Below are 18224 nucleotides of genomic sequence, written 5' to 3' on the forward strand. Positions count from 1 at the left end.
TCGAGATCGAAACAGCGCCCTCTGGCGGCAAAAAAAGGAACTAAATTTGTACAAAATTGCTGGGGCGTTTTCTGGATTTGCAACAATGTTGCGGTGTCATGAGACTGTACTTACCTTTACTTACCTTTACTTACCTTTATTTAGCTTTACTAGAACCAGTTGTTATAATATATTTATTATAAGGGTTGCAATGATACGGGAGATGCAGGGATGAAAGAGATCCAGTGATGTAAGGGATACGGGAATGTAAAAGATGTAAGGATGTAAGGGATATAGACATGTAAAGAATGCAAAGATACAAAAAATTCAAGGATGTAAGGGATGGAAAGATGTAAAGAATTCAGGGATGGAGAGATGTAAAGAATTCAGGGATGTAAGGGATGTAAAGAATTCAGGGATGTAAGGGATGTAAAGATGTAAGAGATGCAGAGATGTAAAGATGTAAGAGATGCAGGGATGTAAAGAATTCAGACATATATGGGATGCACCGATATATAGGTCCCTGTCAGGTCCTCAGAAACAAAAAAGTAATAATTATTGCATGAATTATTGCATGAATGCATGAATCAGATAAATATTGTTCAATATGTGTTGACGAAATGTCACTTAAGTGTAACGTATATTACGATTACGGTTACGATTTAGTTATCGGATTTGAAGACGACGGCATTTTGCGAAGTAGTAGTCCGGCAAACTATGTTACTGTCATAATGGCTAGAGGCATGAAAGAAAGTTGGAAGCAACCGTTAGGGTATATATTTACCTCATCTTGTATGTACTTTCTCAGTCTAGCACATTTGCCTTGAAATAAGCGAAATAGTGCGAGAATGAGAGGGCATGCTATATTCTATCCTTGTTTAAAAAATAACAACACATCCTTCTGTTAACTAACAAAACTCTCACTCGTTTTCTCTATCGTCCCGAATAGCCCACCTGATCCGTAATAAGCAACAGGCCAGACCCGAGCGCGTGTTGCTTATTACGAAGCAATCCTGGTGTACTCGGGTTGGTGAAAGAAGAAATAGGGTGGAAAGAGAGGTGGTGGATGATAGTTTTTTAGTCTGAATGCAATCGTGTAAAAGCCCATCCAAACTTATTTTTATCGACCGATACCGGAATCGTTGTAATATGCGCATTTGCATACACCTTCATACTGATTTAAAAAAGAGAACCAGAACCAAACCTATCCGGCCGATAGAAAGTCTGCGCCGCAGTTTGCGGGGGGGTCTTACAATATTATTTATAATGTTTATTATTATTCTTAATTATTGTAGAGTCGAGAAAACAAACAGATGTTTCTCCTCTCGTCTCGGAATCGTCTGTCACAGACTTGGCAGTGGGGCTGACAACAGACGATCCATGCTCCACGCATCTATGATACCGCGCTTCGAAACTTGTATTTATTCGTACCGCATGCCGGGTGAGCGCTTGCGAGAGACCGTTCACCTCGCCGCCACCTAGCGGTCTCCGGCCTGAACTCAAGGCGTCCGGAGTGATGAAACCCCCTCCGCCCGCCACTAAACGATTGCGACATTATTATTATTATTATTATTATTATTATTATTTTCTTTCATATTTTTTAATTATATTTTTTTGTATATATTTTTCACTTTTTTATTGTTATATAATATTTTCCGCTACTTATGTTGTTGTCATTTATTCCCCTATTCCTTATCCTGTGTACTGACGAAATACTTACTTACATGGGTACCTCCATTCACGATTTCCTTTAGATGGATAAACTAACCGGCATTCGATTTGTAGGAATATTCTTCCCTTGGTTATGTTATACATATTACAAGAAATGTATATATATATAATATTTGGCTGAAGGAGTTAGATCATTCATACATTTCCTAGGTCATGTAGCATCATAGCCATCATAGCATCTGTGTGTCATTTAGGTGTATACGAAAAGTGACGTAGAATAGCATGCCGTTAGTTGGATGCAATAATTGAGGTAGCGCTGAAATCAGTTTTTGTTCGGCCTAATTTTCGTCGAAACGTTGACTGTTTTACCGACGCGGAAATCGAAATTCGGCCTCGACGCTCACATCACCAGTTTAGAAATAAGTTACGACTATGAATATGGGCCTATAATTGTATTTATTTAGTTTTTGACTAAGAAAGAATTAATTAGTTGTTTACTTATCATATTCAGGATTAGAAGGAAAAATATGGATCACTATGAAGTATTATTTCAGTTGACAACAATTGATAAAAGTGACGATGGTATGGTTTCTTGTCATGTGTAAATAATTGTAATATTATGAAATTTTTAATAAAATTTTATGTTTTACAGAAGGAGCTGAAGATTTTAATACTAGATTGCAACAAATTTTACAAAAAGTACAACCAATGTTAACACAACATGACACAAAATTTATAACAAACAGTATTAGGTAATATTATAAATGTTTTACAAATCAAGATTAATCTTTTTGTTGCTAAGATTGACGATAGTTGTTCTCTACAAAAGGATCACTATATACTAAGAGCAACTATAAATGCCCAAAGCAAAGCGTTTATGTTTCAAAATGGCAAATATCAGATGGAATTAACATCTGATGAACAAGATTATTCTGTTTAACTATTCAGTTAAACTATTAGGTAACTTAACATAGAAAGGCCTATAAAAGATAATATTTTCTGTATGTTTAGGTATCAATATGTATGGACAATTATTCATGAGTTACTAAATATAAAAGCATCCAATTCTGTAAATGATGAATCCTTATTTAGTGTTAAACAATTTAAAGCTTTAAAAGTTTCTATTGAATTGATAACTGCAATGGGAATTTTTCCTGGACTTTTACCTGGTGTTGGAATCAATATGGCTAAATTATGTCCTAGAGTTACACAGCTACCTGAAGAAAAATTATCAGTTTCACATGTATGAAGAGTCTTACATTTATTAAACATGAAAAGAAGAAATCATAAGAATAGTGTGATTTTCTTCTTTCAGAAATATGAAAGACTACAATTCTCAGTTCGTTCTCTCATGGAATTGTACAATGACCTTACGTTTCGTCCAGCAATACTTGCACAGATAGGTCCTCTACTGGCTGCGCTTTTACAAGTGTGTTATGCTCCATTGATGAAACCTAAAACATCTGAATCAAGCAAACAGAAAAATACAAGTGAAACGGAATTCGAAATGACGGAAGAATTATATAATAAACTAAAAAACGATCAAGAATATTTCACTCGTTTGTTTAACAAATTTTTAAGCGAATGTCCGGTATCTACGAGTATGAGAGAATTGATGGTAATTCTCGGTGTGCCAGAAGCACCAGCCTGGCTCCGTTTTCGAACTCGTCAACATTTAGTGCAGCTACTTATGCAACCTAATGGAGTTATTTCGCTTGTAGCTGCTGTTTGTGAAGATGTCTTGGATCTTGGAGAACATTGGAATAAACTGGATACTGTTTCCAGATTAATAGTTGTACCACCTCCAAAAAATTCAGATAAATATTACGAATCTATATGTTCACAAGTACTTTTTACATTTCATCTTCATAATTTTTTTTATATAGTTCACACATTTACTATATTTGTTTCAGTTACTGAACATTTTAACATCTACTCAGGTAAAACATGCAGCAGCAATAGCAATTTGTTGTATCACTGCACTTTATGAATATAATCGGGAGATTTTTGATAAAAATATTATGGATGTAATATGTGATCCACTGATCGTAAATGCAAATAGTGTACCAAAGAGTGAGAGCGAAGTGGAGAAATGTATAGAAAGTTTAACAAAATGTTTCACAACAATAGAAACTAAATTACCTGTGAGATTTTTAATGAAAGTAGCTCTTCCATTATTTTGTTTGTATAACAATGTCAGACAAAGTGCTTGCGTGTTGAAATATAAAATTAAACAACTTATATTACACCTTTTGTATGAAGACTCATTAAGAGATGATTTATTTGCTGACTTTCTTGGACACGGTTCAACAAAAGATTTTGGAAAGCATTTGGCATCAAAATTTGGGCCAACAGGTGGAATTGAAATTACGGGAATAGATGAGACTCTTAAATACGAAGAATTTGCAGATACTTTATTGGATTTAACATCCACCACTAAACAATTATCAAATAAATTATTTCACTATTTATTAAAGTTTTTAGCACAGCTTATGCTATCGAAATACAGAAAGAAATCTGAAAAATTACTACGAACAGAGGATGATGTAGTGGAAGAAATTGGGAAACAATTGGCTGCTGTAAAACTTTTATCGAACTTAGCTGATATATCTACTGTGCAAGAAACACAATTAGAACATCCACACGAATTATTTTGCTTTGTAGAAACATTATTTAATAGCTACATCAAATATACAAGTAATATGTCGAAAGAAAATGATTGTGAAATTTTATGTATGGGTTTGATGCTAATAAAACTGATCATAAATGAAAGAAAACAGGGGTTAGATTGGGAAATGTTTAAAAGTTTTGTAGAATCTTTAGACAAATTTTCTCGTTCAAAGATTCCAAAACAGTTGGCGTCATTAACGAAAGAAGTAATTGAATTGATTAAGACTCAAGATCGATTGAAACAAAAACATTATCAAGATTTATCAGTGGATTATAAATCATCAGATAAGTTTGAAGAAGCGCTTAAGGACCTTACGGATTCACTCCTCCCTGTTCGTGCCCATGGACTTATGACTCTTACAAAATTGATAGAAAATGCGGACTCGTGTACTATTAACAGAAGAGAAATTATTTTACAGCTATTTAAAGTTGGTAAAAGCAATCAGTTTTAAATCTAACTTCATCATCAACGTTATAAATTGTGCTTCCTATTATTTTGTAGGAAAATTTGAAACATGAAGATTCATTTATATATCTAACAGCAATTAATGGATTATGTACTTTTGCTGTTGCATATCCACAGATTGTTATAGAAACATTGGTGCAGGAATACATCGATATGCCTCAACGTATCTCAATAGGAGAATTAACAGCAGAAACTAGGATGAAATTAGGAGAAATACTTGTAAAAGTAACGCGAGGTTTAGGTGCATAATCATTTACTTCTCTAATTCTTTTTCTGCACTAATTTTAATTGATTTACATGATTTGACAGGTGAGATGGTATCAGTCTATAAAAATCTGTTAATAAATGGATTCTTGTGCGCTACACGCGATCCAGATTCCTTAGTACGTTCGTCCAGTCTTTCTTGTTTAGGAGAATTGTGTAAAGTACTAGGTTTCCGACTGGGAGATACTGTTCTTGAGGTACGTTTAAACATTTCACAAAAAAATTTGAAAGTTTTTTACAAGTTTCCCACCCGGAGCCCACCCAGAGCTGTCTTAACAGCTCTATAGTCCCTGGGTAAAGCAACACATAGGGTCCTGTTTACTCATAGGAATAAAAATGCCAATGATCAATAAAATTAACATAATTAATGTAAACACAAATAATTAACACAAGCTTTTAAAGAATGTGACATAAGCCTTGGGACCCCTGGCGACTTCTTAGCATGCCCATGCCTTAGAATACTTGGCCCACCTGGGTCCTTATCATGTTATACTAATGATAGAATATTCTATTATTTAAGTTTATGTAAGTCAAATTAGAAAATAAGGTTTAATTCAAAATTTTTTCTAGGTAATGTACTGCATCACTTGCATTATAAAATCAGATAAAGCACCTGAATGTCGGCGAGCTGCAGTTATGACCAGTACTCTGTTACTTCGAGGTATTGGAAAGGATACATTAACTACCCTTGGGAAGGATTTGGTAGATCTGTATCGCGGGCTGAAATATTTACGAGATAATGATCAAGACCCTGTGCTGCGTTTGCATGCACATTTGGCCTTGGAAGAATTAAATTGTATCGTACAAGACTTTTTGTTTTCACCTCCAAAACTTGAGAAAAAAATATTACTGTTAAATTCGTCATAATGAACAGTGATTGACTTGAAAAAATATTTCACAGTTAATTTTTTTTATAAAGATCATTTATATTCAGAATTTACTTTTTAATGTATAGTTTTGAAATTGTTGAATAGTATGAATTCAGATGCCTGATGAAATGTTAGCATTACCTTTCTTTTGGACCCTGCTTTTATCCGTATCAGTTCTTCAATTTAACTTAATAAATACATCTTATAATAATTAACTATTTATCAGAATGGATGATAATTTATTATAAAAATGACTAATTTAAATGCATGTAAGAATAAATTAATTAACATTGAAATATTTGTTAGTTTCTTGAGAATTATTATAACAATAATATTATTGGGATTTAAAATGCTTTACAGTAATTTTCCATCTTAACGCTGTATCTAATGTATTATTATTATTTATGATACTTTCACCTAGTACTTTAGATTCATTTTTCAAAGCAAGTTGATTATGTTGGGAATTACTTTTAATTTGTTTAAGCTTTTCATTAGAATTTTCTCTATTCAATTGATTTGGGTCAAAAAACGTTGTTAAACTTTTAAGGCTATGAAATATACCTTGATCGGATTGAATAAATGGTTCTTTATCATTGTCTTGAAATTCATTGAGATATGTACGTTGTTTTGAATAATAAATTTTCTGCTTATTTTTTGATTTTATTATAGATTTTGCATCTCCAAATTCTAAAAATGAATAAAAATGAATTATGAGCTTTTTAAAGCTAGCTGCTTTTTTTGTTAAAACAACTTCTGGAACACGAGTTTCAGGTTTAATCATTTTTTGTTTCTGACCTTTATTGTTAATTGGAGTAATTTGTTCAGTATTTCTAGCCAAAATACTTTTAGGTGTATGTATGTTTGAACAACAAGGATCTTTAATCCATTTTTCGCATTCTTTCAAGTCTGGATGTAAACTAGTCAAAGTATTTATTAGTTCGATTATCCTAGCATCGTAATTAGTAGATAATGTAAGTTTGTTGTTTATTTCATTTGATATAACTGTATTTGAATCAACCTTCATAGATTTATTAACAATTGCTACAGGTATTGTATTTTCATTTAAATCTTCAGAACAATATAATATTGATTGAGTTTCTGAAGTATTCATTTTTATTAATGGTTTTTGAATACCTTTAATAAAATTATCATTTCTAATTTCTGATGCATTTGTAAGTATTCCAGAAAAGATAAAAGGCACACGTTTAATAACAAGTTTTTCAACAATATAATCATAATTGTTAGAATCATAATTTGTAGTGCCTTCTTTAGATTTTCCTTTATATGGATTTTTAAAACAGCTGAAAAATAATTTATAACATTTTCTTTTAATACTGCAGCTAGAACTTGCTTGTGAATTAGACACTGCACTTTCTTGCACATTATTAGAAGTTTGTAACTGATCACTCATGTTTAAAATTTTTAAATGTGTTTAAAGTATGTATGCTCTTCCATAAAATAATAGTTAATTTTTATCGTTCAAATGAATCGAGAAAAAAAAATGTTGAATCTCAAAGCATTGAAATTGTACCATAATGATCACATTTATTTGTAGTTAATATAACTTTCAATGTAATATCCAAGTTTGATAATAACAATGGCTATAATTTACAACCAAAATTCGATATCTAGTTTTCTATTGTTATTCTCTTTTAATTTTTGTTATAAAAAATTGTAGAAATTCTAACGATTTGTATGTCAAGTAAATACATTTAAATTTGGTATCAACAATTATTTAATATGTAAAATGTAAATAATAAGTTTTCAACTTGACAATTTCAAAACTAATTTACCGGCAACGATTTGTTATATATAAATATTTTTTTTCTGGATAGATGGAGCATTTATAGCTTTGAGAATGTTTGTATACGCGCAGGAATGACAAGTATGGTTAAGTGAAATAAGGAAAAAGAAGTGAATTAAATTCATTTTAATTGTAATAAATTTGAGAGATAAAGCGGTTTTGTAAATACTTGTAGAAATAATTAAAATGGCAGCAATAAAGACAAATCCATCAAGTTCACCTTCTGTTGAATTAAGTTCATATCGTGATCAACATTTTAAGGTTAATTGAACAGTATATTCACATCTCCTTTTTTAGTGTTTTAAGTCTTCACATAACATTTTAATATTAGCAAATTTTTGTTGTGTTTATAACAATGTATGTATATTTTGCTATTATAATATCTCTTTTGTAAGTATAACACGTTACATTGTTTTTAGGGTTCAAGGGCTGAACAGGACAGGCTATTGAGAAATTCTACAACTTTATATGTTGGAAATCTCTCTTTTTACACTACAGAAGAACAAATATATGAACTATTTTCCAAATGTGGTGATATTAGGAGAATTATAATGGGCCTAGATAAATATAAAAAGACTCCTTGTGGTTTTTGTTTTGTGGAATATTATCAAAGAGGCGATGCTGAAAATTGTATGCGATATATTAATGGAACGCGTTTGGATGACAGGATTATTAGAACAGATTGGGACGCTGGTTTTATTGAAGGCAGACAGTATGGAAGAGGAAAAACTGGAGGACAAGTATATGACATTATTTTTATCATTAAGGTTGCTAGTGTTATGTTACAATCAAATTTATTAATACAATTGTATTGTAGGTAAGGGACGAGTATAGATCAGACTTTGATAGTGGACGGGGTGGTTATGGTAAGATAATACAACAGAAAGTTACGCCTCTTTCGGATGGAGCATTTGGACGTTGAGATTTTGCAGATGTGACTAATTTTCTATATACAGTTTTGTATGTATAAGAAAATCATTATAGTATCTAATTAATCGCATTTAAGGATAATTAATATAATATTTCAATTAATAATTTTTACAGTTGTGTATATAGTATAAGTAAGAATAAATAAATTGACAGAATTAGTTATTTAATATCTGTTTTAATAATTATCACATTATACTAATCATTATTTATTTTTTTTTAGCAAAAAGAAACCATGTTAAACAGAAAGTTTAACACATAAAGTAGGATGAACAAAATAAATTTCCTTTTATTAATTTGCTCTATATACTACTTATAGGTATACAATGAAGTTTACTTAATTCTGTAAAAAGCATTAATACATTTCTCATTTTTTAGTTTTAATCTAAAAAAAATACCGAAGAATTCTAAAATCTTTGGAATGATAGTTTTGTTTAAATATTAAAATTATTACAAGTTAATGCTTTTTACAATTTATTATAAATATTGTTTCATAATTTATTATTCAAAACGTGCAACATAGTTTATTCGATGGTTTTTTCAGTACTGCCCTAATGGCTTCCACGAACACTTCTTCCAAATTTTCACGTTTCAAAGCTGAACATTCAACATATTTGTAAGCTTTTATTTTCTTTTTCATTTTTTTGCATTCTTTAAGGGTAATTGTATCCACATTTTCTACATTTCTGAGGTCTCCTTTAGTACCTATCAAGAAGACATTCAAACAATTATAACTTAAATTATTAAATAAATTTATAAATAATAAAATACTATATTAAAGATACTTGCCAACAAGAACTATAGGTGTGTTTGGACAGTGATGTTTGATTTCTGGATGCCATTTGTTTGCAACATTCTCATAAGAAGTATGAGAATTCACGGAAAAGCAGATCAAAAAGCAATCTGTCTGAAAATAAAATTAAACAATGTATTGATGAAATTTTGAAATTTTATTACAAATTCTATACATAGTAATACTTTGTTGACTGGTCACGAGTATACTCGTGTTTCCATGCAGCAAAATGATCGACTGCACAGGATAGTTTTGGCATGAAATAGCCAGTCAGCAAAGTGTTAAAATACATATAATATAAAATAGAGATGGGCAGATCAAATGCCCGCTGAAGAACTCAGACCGCCGCGCACATACATATATGTTGGTAAGGTGTGGAAATTTATGAATTTTAAACTTTGGTAATTTGAAAATTTATAAATTTTTAATTTTTACATTTTCAAAAAGAATAGAAAAATTCGGAAATGCAGAAATGTATAAATTTTAATTTTTCGAGTTTAGAAATTGACTACTTGTATAGTGCACCGATGACAAGATGTCCCATGAGACAAATGCAAATGCGTGCTTCTCATGGGACATCTTGTCATCGGTGCACAGTATGTGCATTTACCCTTCCGGGCGCAATTACCAATTACTGTTATAAGATACTATTAAAGAATAAGTAACTTACATTTGGGTAAGATAAAGGCCTAATTCTCTCATAATCTTCTTGACCTGCAGTGTCCCATAAAGTCATATCAAATTCTTGTCCATCTATATATATTGTCCCTGCATAGTTATCAAAACTAAAGAAAAGAGATTACAAACATCATATTCTATTACCGTATAAACATAAAGGTATGTAGATACATATTCACAAAAATAATATTAAATATATGATTTTACTTTTTAATTACATTTATACATCTATTGTATACATCCCCCGATTTGCACGGAAGACCGATTCTTCGATTCCTTTGGTTCTTTTTCAATTCCGCGTAAATCGATAAAGAACCAAAATGCGCATAACATAGTCAGTTATTTAATTAACTTCGTTGATTTCAACGTAAAATAAAAATAAAATGCAAATGGAAAACAAAAAATGTCAGTCTATTCATGCAATAATAAATATACATACATAAGTAAATACATTTAAAGTTATATGTATGTATGTAGTGTCTACCGATGACAAGAAGTCTCTTGGGACGGCATAGGGGCAAAAGCGGGTACTACGCACACAGTCTAGTTTTACACGAACCTAATTACATACGTCACGACCGCAAGTAAGTACGTGTAACATAATCAGATTGCGTTATTCTCATCATGGGACTTCTTGTGATCGGTAGCCAGTAATTGATTTTATAAAAACTAGAAATATAAAATTAATAACAAATTAGTCCAAAAGTTTAATTTCTATTATCGCTATCATAGATTATTAATTTTTTCTTCCTGGTTGGTGGAATTTTACTTTCATCACCCGATAGCATTTGAAGCGATTTTGATTCAATTGTTGATGTGACAATTTCAAATCGAAAAGACTTGGTAATGAAATCCGTAATTAACAGTGGTGTTTGGTTTTTGATTAGATTTTCATAGACCTCTTCATATAATTGAGCTAAACATTGATTAATATTTCAGTGGAACCAACGAACCCGAGCAATTCTCAAAATACCTATCTTTCTGCCTAATATTCAGCGTGTGGATCCATGTGGACCCTAGCGATGTGCGGCCCGATTAATATGTCGGGTTCCCGACTATTCGGGTTGGTTCCGAAAACATCGGGCGGGCTCGGGCGGGTGTCCGAACATATGTAAGTACGTGCAGTCGGGTAGCCCGACTGTTTCGGGTCAGGTCGCATAAAGTCGGGTAGATTCGGACGAACTCCCACGATCTAATTCTTATATACTTGTTAATACTTGCAATAGGCATATACAAAATCTGTTTTATGTGGAATTTTGGAATAAAATAATTTTTATGTGGAAAAATAATACTTTTAATGAATTTATTTGATATGAATTTCATTCCATGTCATCTGTATGTTCATTTTATAAAAAATAGATTTTGAACATGCTTATTGCAAGCATTAACAAGTATGTATGTACATACATACACGAGAGTTGAGTCGTGGGCCGCGGGCCGCGGCCCGCGGGAACTCGTCCGAGTCTGCCCGGCTTTATCCGACCTAACTCGAAATAGTCGGGCTATCGGACTGCACTCATGTATCGGACACCCGCCCGAGCCCGCCTGAGCCCGTAATATCGGGTACCCGCACATCCCTAGTGGACCCGTTCGAGCTGGCGGATAGATGAATGTACTTGACAAACATTTTGCTTAACCACAGTATAAAATTATTTAAAACTTATGAATTACAAATATTTTTTACATTTCATTATATATAAAGATAAAATTTATGATCCTTGATTAATATAATACTTACACAGTAGGTACATACTCGGAAGGAAATTCATTTGTTGTGTATGTAATAAGCATACATGTTTTTCCTACTGTACCATCACCAATTGTAGTGACTTTAATTGGTCTATGTCGGGAAAGTGTTTTTTTATTTTCTGAAAATAATAAAAGTAATTTCATTTGTTTTAGTTTGCAATGTATTTTTATAAATGAGAAGCTCAATGGAAAGGGGGCATATTTCGGGCTTACGTTGATTTTTAGTTTTTTGTACCATCAACAAGCTTTATTTAAATTTTTTTTCATGTAAATTTTATAATATTGTGGCATCTGCCTTTTTCCCACTGAGTCCTTCAAATATAAAAATAAACAACTTTTATTATATAAGTACATAGATATGTACGTAGTTATTCAAATATTTATTTTATTTTAATGAATTTTCACTTCTGAATAGTAAATACATATAGGATTAATTCTATTAAGATATCAAATAAATAAAGCTTGCAATAAGTTTGTAATTTTTATGCCTTTTTTGTCAATGAAGGTAATAGGTAAGTAAGTACTGTGCACCGATGACAAGATATCCCATGAGATGCACGCATTTGCATTTGTCTCATGGGACATTTTGTCATCGGTGCACTATACATACATCCGGCAAGTGAACATTAAGGCTGGCTTTGTCATTGTTTGCTGTATGGTAAATTAATTAAAATCGAAAGTTTTTATGTTTTTATCAATTATATAAATATAGTTTATAAATAATATATTACCATCCCATCATTATTAGTTCTAATAAATAAAAAAAAAAACACTTGTGATAACACATTGAATTTTTTGGTTTATATGAAATGACATATTTTTTAAAAAAATTATCTATTTATAAAATTAAACATTAAAATATTATTTATTTTCAATTTCAAAATTTTAACACACATTTTTCAAATAAAGTATGTACAATATTAAACAAATTTTTAAATTCAATGAATTCATTTTATAATGTACTTTTAATATTAAATTTGTAATTAAAAAAATAAATCGTGTAATAATGAGTACAATGTACATAAACAGTTTCAATTGATATGAGAAACAATATCTTTCCTGTTAAAATCACTAAAATTTGATGGTTTATGTTATGCATATAAATATGTGTATATGTAATTTATTTCATTCTATAATGTGTCGTCCGCATCACATATGCTGTGTTCGTACCTTTTTGAATTGCATACCTTCATCACTCTATATCTTGAATCACCAATGTCATTCCTCTCTTTTTTATCCGACTTCGAAAAGGAGGAGGGTACTCAATTCGATTAGTATTTTTTTTTTTTTCCACTATACAGACTTTCGCTACAAAATTTCTAAATCTTTCTCTATTGATCAATATTTATCGAATATATGAATAAAGATCAGATTTTGTTTTGTAATTTCAATAAATAATACTTTAACCTTAGAACTTTTATAATACTACACAGAAGTTAAAAATACATACCTTTCATTTTCGAAAATGAAAAAAAGAATTGATTTTATATACAGTATGTCTGGTTCAAGTGTATACACGCTATTATTTCCAGGGATTTAGAACCGGTACGATTTTGTTACCGATATAATGTCAACAACATTATATCGAAGCTAATACAGGGTGTCCCAGAACTGGGTCGAATCCTGTGAAGGTATTATTGCCAAGGTGATTCTAAACAACTTTTTCCTTTGCCAAAATGTTGGTTAAAACTTCGTTTTGGGGAGAGCGCGGGCTGAACCCGCAAGAGTGTTAGCTATTGATTACGTTCAAACGGCAATCATGAACAAACACGGCAACACCACATCGATACAATTTGAAGCATATAAGATATAAGCAATTGAAAATTGGGATATCAACTTCCAAAGTGCGTGTTTTGTTTTCGAACAGCTGATAGCTGAGCAGGTATTTAGTTCATTCTCTAGTATCCGAGGTCAGCGTCCGCCGAAAGAGTCATGTGGAAAGACAAGGATGTACATCTGCCAAATCTTAAGGATAACGAACCATTTATGGTTTTAAAAAACTAGACAGATGTACATCCTTATCTCGGAAACTAAGTAACATGTATAGGGAAAAGTTGTTCAGAATGATGACCTCGATAATATATTTCAAGGTCACGAAAATCGGAGGAGGGCAAACTTTTAAATAATTATCAAGAAAGTCCCTAAAAGGATTTTTGGCGACAAAGCCTCGTTTGCCCCCCAGCCCCCTTTAAAGTTTTGACAGTTCTTACTAAACATCTCTGAAAATATTGATTTTAGAGAAAAAAGTTTAAAACAAACAATGAAGCTCATAAAAAGCTCTACAAAGAAGGTTATACACATTTTTTACGTAAACCCTTATATTTTGGCTGTTATAAACAATAATAGTATTTTTTCCTCAGATGTACATGTATGTACGTGTAATTATTATTGATGTATTTAAGTTAGGTTAGGCTATATATTTAAACACGTAGTTGAAATTACTACGACTTGTTAAAAATAAATCTTCAATTAAGAAAGAAAAGACACCAAATTAATTTGTACATCTAATACCTTTAACCCTCGGACGGCGGACCACGGAGAGAGCCACAATTTTAATTTAATTTTGTATTTCACATTATTTGCATTTTCTAAATTCGACACTGTTCTTTTAAAATTATCCTTCTAATATATTAAACCCTTTGGTTTAAAAGTTATACATTTAACTTTAGATTAATATCCTTCTATACGTATCCAGGCTCCGTTGTTCAAGGGTTAACCATTAAATGGTGTTAACTTTAAACAATAGAAAATTGTTTTAAATTTAAATTATACATATTATGCATTTATTATATTATATTTATTTACCTTTATTGTTATTGCACATGTCTTATAAAAATGAGAATTCAGTGATCACGAGCCCAAAGCAATTTACTCTCAACTTCCCGCTCAATTTGATGGCGTTTCTTATCAACAGTAAGTGTTGCTAGTTATCTATTTGTCATCCGGTCAACTCCATTATCCGCTACATTATTCGGCTGTTGAGAAAGGGAAGAGATTGATAGTGCTGTGATATTTCATATCCATAAGACTTATTGATATGCATATGTTGATCTGCATATAAATAAATATTTCCAAATTTGCCGACGATTTAGCGAGTTTAGTTTTTTATAAGTTAATTATGTTATTAACAATATATTAATACAACAAGCTAATATTTATTCAATATTTAAATAGTAATGTAGTAACCTAAAAAACTACAAGTACTCGAGTTTGAGATAAAAAAGCTGAAAAGAACAAGTATCCCAAAAAGATAATAAACTAGATGTGTTCGAAATAATTTAAATCATCATTTATATCAATGCGGTTGAAACGGTGACTGTAGAATACTTCGTGCCTGATTCACTGCATCGCAACGGTGGACAATTGTTTAATTAAAATGATGGAATTATGTTTCCTAATTTGTGAAACTGCTCGACCCCATAAAACTGAGATCATCATACTTTCCTGTCAATTACCTTCATACGTGTTACCACGTTTTCTGAAGAAAATGGAATATTATTTTAATTATAATCTAATTAAAATTCAGTAACTTATAATCATTACAATGAATTTATTAATTAACAGTTTTTGCTTATGAAAAATATCGTTACGTGATTTAAATGACAAAATATTGATGATTTACGCGGTGGTTTTGAGTAATACTGGAGAATAACAGGTCCATGATACAGGAAATAAAAGAGTTACAGTGAGACGAAAAAGTGGGTAGTACGCGTAGATAGATTGAGGGTGTGCCTTCAACACGCTTCGCATCAAATAATTCTAACCACGCCCTTCCTTCCGCATTCCATTTTTCTTTACACCAATTTCGGAAATACAATAATTAAATTTCGTTAGTGCATCGTTCTCATTTGTCATAATTTAAAATTCACAGATATCTATATTTAATTATATTAATAATTGAACTATATTGTACTTATATACATGTTAACAATATTTAAAAAAAAAAAAAAGAATGTGGAGGCATTTGATGTATGTAAATATTGTTATTGAGGTTACATGCAGTGTAGTTGTGCATCCATGAAAAGTGATCTGTGTCCAAATCCTTGACACATAAGAAAGGTAATGTTTTAAGCACTAGAAACTATGATTCAGTTAATTTTTATTTAAAGACTAATCTTATATAAATTACTGTAAACGTTACAATTTGAATCTTTGAACCTTTAAATCTTTCACAAAATTTATTATTGTTCAAAAAATAGAACAATAAATATCAGGTCATATAAGTTCATCACAATTTACATATACATACATATATGTATCTGCTATTATTCTATCATATTCAATGAACCAAATCGATAAAAAAGGAGCGTCATTGAAGAGTTTTTATCGGTGTAACCTAACCGTCTCTTTGACGCCTCATAATTATTTACCTTTCTCCCGCGCAATGATACAAGACTTTTATGTACATAAATAGGTTGCTAACATACGAATGAAGTAGCGATGACATAATCTGGTTGTTCGTGAACCTGTGTATTCGTGTTAGGCCTTCTGAAGAACGTAATTAAAAACTATGTACTTAGATACGAAACATTATATCCTCCACGCGACTCGATCATTTAAATGCTTATGCTTACGTAAAAGATGCATTTCAATAATAGCGTACGTTCAAGGCTTAGTTTGTCAGCAAATCGTGCTAAACCGATAACCTTTATCTTTACAATATTTTTTATCTTATTTTGATAGTCCTTTCGGCGAATGTACTTTTCTTATAAGATAAAAAATGATTGTACAGTTCTTATTATTGCCTGAAATGTATAAGTATTGTGGTAAGTTGTCATGAAACGGTAGGGGATTAACAAATGCTCGTGGTTTGTTATCAATCCCTCATCCTGTTTGATAGAAGTTTCATTCTTACCGCGGTACAGAAAAGTATCCTTTCAAAGATACACTTCTATCAAGAACTGAAATAATTTCAACAATCAGTGTTCCATTTTCTCTGCGAATATTTTGCGCGAGAAAATGGAGGCCCAAGATGGTACTATAATAAGTCGCTATGCGGCTGATTTTTTGTGTTGATAAAGAATGATAACGTTATCACAGCGTGATCATACATCTGAAGATCGGTCATTTTAATGAAACTCTTTCAATTACGATAATATCTTAAAATATTTAAGAACTTTTAAGTAACTCGATAAACCCATCGCGTTCATTTATTACATTAATTTTTATTATTACATTGACAAAAGTTTATTTAGATAAACTTTAATAGACTTTAATAAACTTTAAAAAGATAAAAATAATAAAAATTATATGATAATTTACAAGATAAGATGAAAATCACATAGCAATTAATAAGGAAGTGAGACTTCACTTCGATATAAGTCAAGATAGAGAAAATAATTTTATTAAATATAACGTTTCGTATTCAACGAAAAACAATGTTAAATAATTGATCGCTCGATTACGATTTAAACAATGTTAACGTATTTTCTTTTACACTGCAAATCGGTAAAATGCAATCGGTAAATTTCTTTAATTTAATCCTCAGACAGCGGATCATGGAAAGATCACTAATTTTAATTTTTGTATTTCATATTATTTTCATTTTCTAAATTTTACGCTGTTCCTTTAAAAATTATTCTTCCAATATAATATGAAACTCTTTTGTTTAAAAATTATACATTCAACTTTAGGTTAATATCTTTGTATATGTTTTGTAAGTTTGGGTCCCAATTGAGCCAAACTCCGCTGTTCAAGGGTTATTAAATTACCGCACAATTTGATCGTGTAAATCCATTCCATGAAATAAAAGATTATATTTTTGTTGTAAGCGTGAAAAGTTACTTACCTTACAATACTATGATTGATGAAACAACATATAATAAAATGAATAGCTCGTGACTCACCGTTAATTACAAAGTTTTAGTCGAACAAAACAACCGATTAATGCGACAGTATGACATATTTTCACTTTTCATTCGATGCATGAAAAGGTACGTTCTTCAGGTTTGATTTTATCCACTCGAACTGATTGAAATTCTCTTAGATACCGACGGACGTAACGGGAAACCTGCGTGGACACAGTTCGCGCGACGACTGCTTCACGACTACGAAACACCGCCGACGCGTTTTAAATATTCACTCACACATCATTTTCAGACATAGCTTACAAGGAGAGCTTTACATATGACTCAATCAGATCGTAATAAACTTTAGCATATTAGTGGATTGTACTATTATAAATTTCTTTATATATGCTTTTAGGTGTAGGCAAACAATAGTTTAAAAGATATTCAAGGTTAAAATTGTGATAAGCCTTATGTATGTACATTTGCGATCAGATCAGGCTTCCCTAGAGAAAATGGTGATATAGGGGAAACAAGAATTCTCACAATTCTTATATTGTCCATATTA

General features: G+C 31.2%; 4 protein-coding genes across 8 annotated transcripts; 2 read left to right on the plus strand and 2 right to left on the minus strand.

The window, feature by feature from the left end:
* The first annotated feature begins 1929 nt into the window (after positions 1-1929).
* On the plus strand, positions 1930-5917 carry Tango6 (transport and golgi organization 6). The gene is made up of 8 exons (XM_034331284.2): positions 1930-2232; positions 2303-2402; positions 2662-2893; positions 2966-3496; positions 3564-4748; positions 4823-5027; positions 5096-5247; positions 5621-5917. Exons 1-8 carry the CDS (start codon positions 2178-2180, stop codon positions 5915-5917), a joined length of 2757 nt encoding a protein of 918 aa, XP_034187175.1. The 5' UTR covers positions 1930-2177.
* A 336-nt stretch (positions 5918-6253) lies between these two features.
* LOC117607550 (uncharacterized) lies at positions 6254-7607 on the minus strand. The gene is made up of 2 exons (XM_034331417.2): positions 6715-7607; positions 6254-6606 (listed from the first exon to the last, which is right to left on the minus strand). Exons 1-2 carry the CDS (start codon positions 7328-7330, stop codon positions 6254-6256), a joined length of 969 nt encoding a protein of 322 aa, XP_034187308.1. The 5' UTR covers positions 7331-7607.
* Positions 7608-7754: 147 nt separating this feature from the next.
* Positions 7755-9334, plus strand: Cbp20 (cap binding protein 20). Of its 2 annotated transcripts, XR_004582248.1 has the most exons (5): positions 7755-7984; positions 8143-8463; positions 8541-8683; positions 8874-8969; positions 9195-9334. XR_004582248.1 is itself a non-coding variant. In XM_034332016.2 (3 exons), the coding sequence occupies exons 1-3, from the start codon at positions 7910-7912 to the stop codon at positions 8643-8645; spliced, it is 501 nt and encodes a 166-aa protein (XP_034187907.1). In that variant the 5' UTR covers positions 7755-7909; the 3' UTR covers positions 8646-8780. The 2 variants fall into 2 exon arrangements, 1 of the variants encoding a protein (XP_034187907.1); XM_034332016.2 differs by lacking the exons at positions 8874-8969; positions 9195-9334 and having other exon boundaries at positions 8541-8780.
* Positions 8987-17929, minus strand: LOC117607608 (ras-like GTP-binding protein RhoL). Of its 4 annotated transcripts, XM_076689874.1 has the most exons (7): positions 17717-17929; positions 14676-14845; positions 14382-14603; positions 11860-11989; positions 10114-10228; positions 9440-9557; positions 8987-9355 (listed from the first exon to the last, which is right to left on the minus strand). In XM_076689874.1, the coding sequence occupies exons 4-7, from the start codon at positions 11910-11912 to the stop codon at positions 9156-9158; spliced, it is 486 nt and encodes a 161-aa protein (XP_076545989.1). In that variant the 5' UTR covers positions 11913-11989; positions 14382-14603; positions 14676-14845; positions 17717-17929; the 3' UTR covers positions 8987-9155. The 4 variants fall into 4 exon arrangements, with proteins under 4 accessions (XP_076545989.1, XP_034187784.1, XP_034187439.1 ...); XM_034331548.2 differs by lacking the exon at positions 14382-14603 and having other exon boundaries at positions 8996-9355; XM_034331631.2 differs by lacking the exon at positions 14382-14603 and having other exon boundaries at positions 8996-9355; positions 14676-14921.
* Positions 17930-18224: the final 295 nt, after the last annotated feature.

This window comes from Osmia lignaria, chromosome 9 (genome assembly GCF_051020975.1).
Source record: "Osmia lignaria lignaria isolate PbOS001 chromosome 9, iyOsmLign1, whole genome shotgun sequence".
Classification (NCBI taxonomy): Eukaryota; Metazoa; Arthropoda; class Insecta; order Hymenoptera; family Megachilidae; genus Osmia; species Osmia lignaria.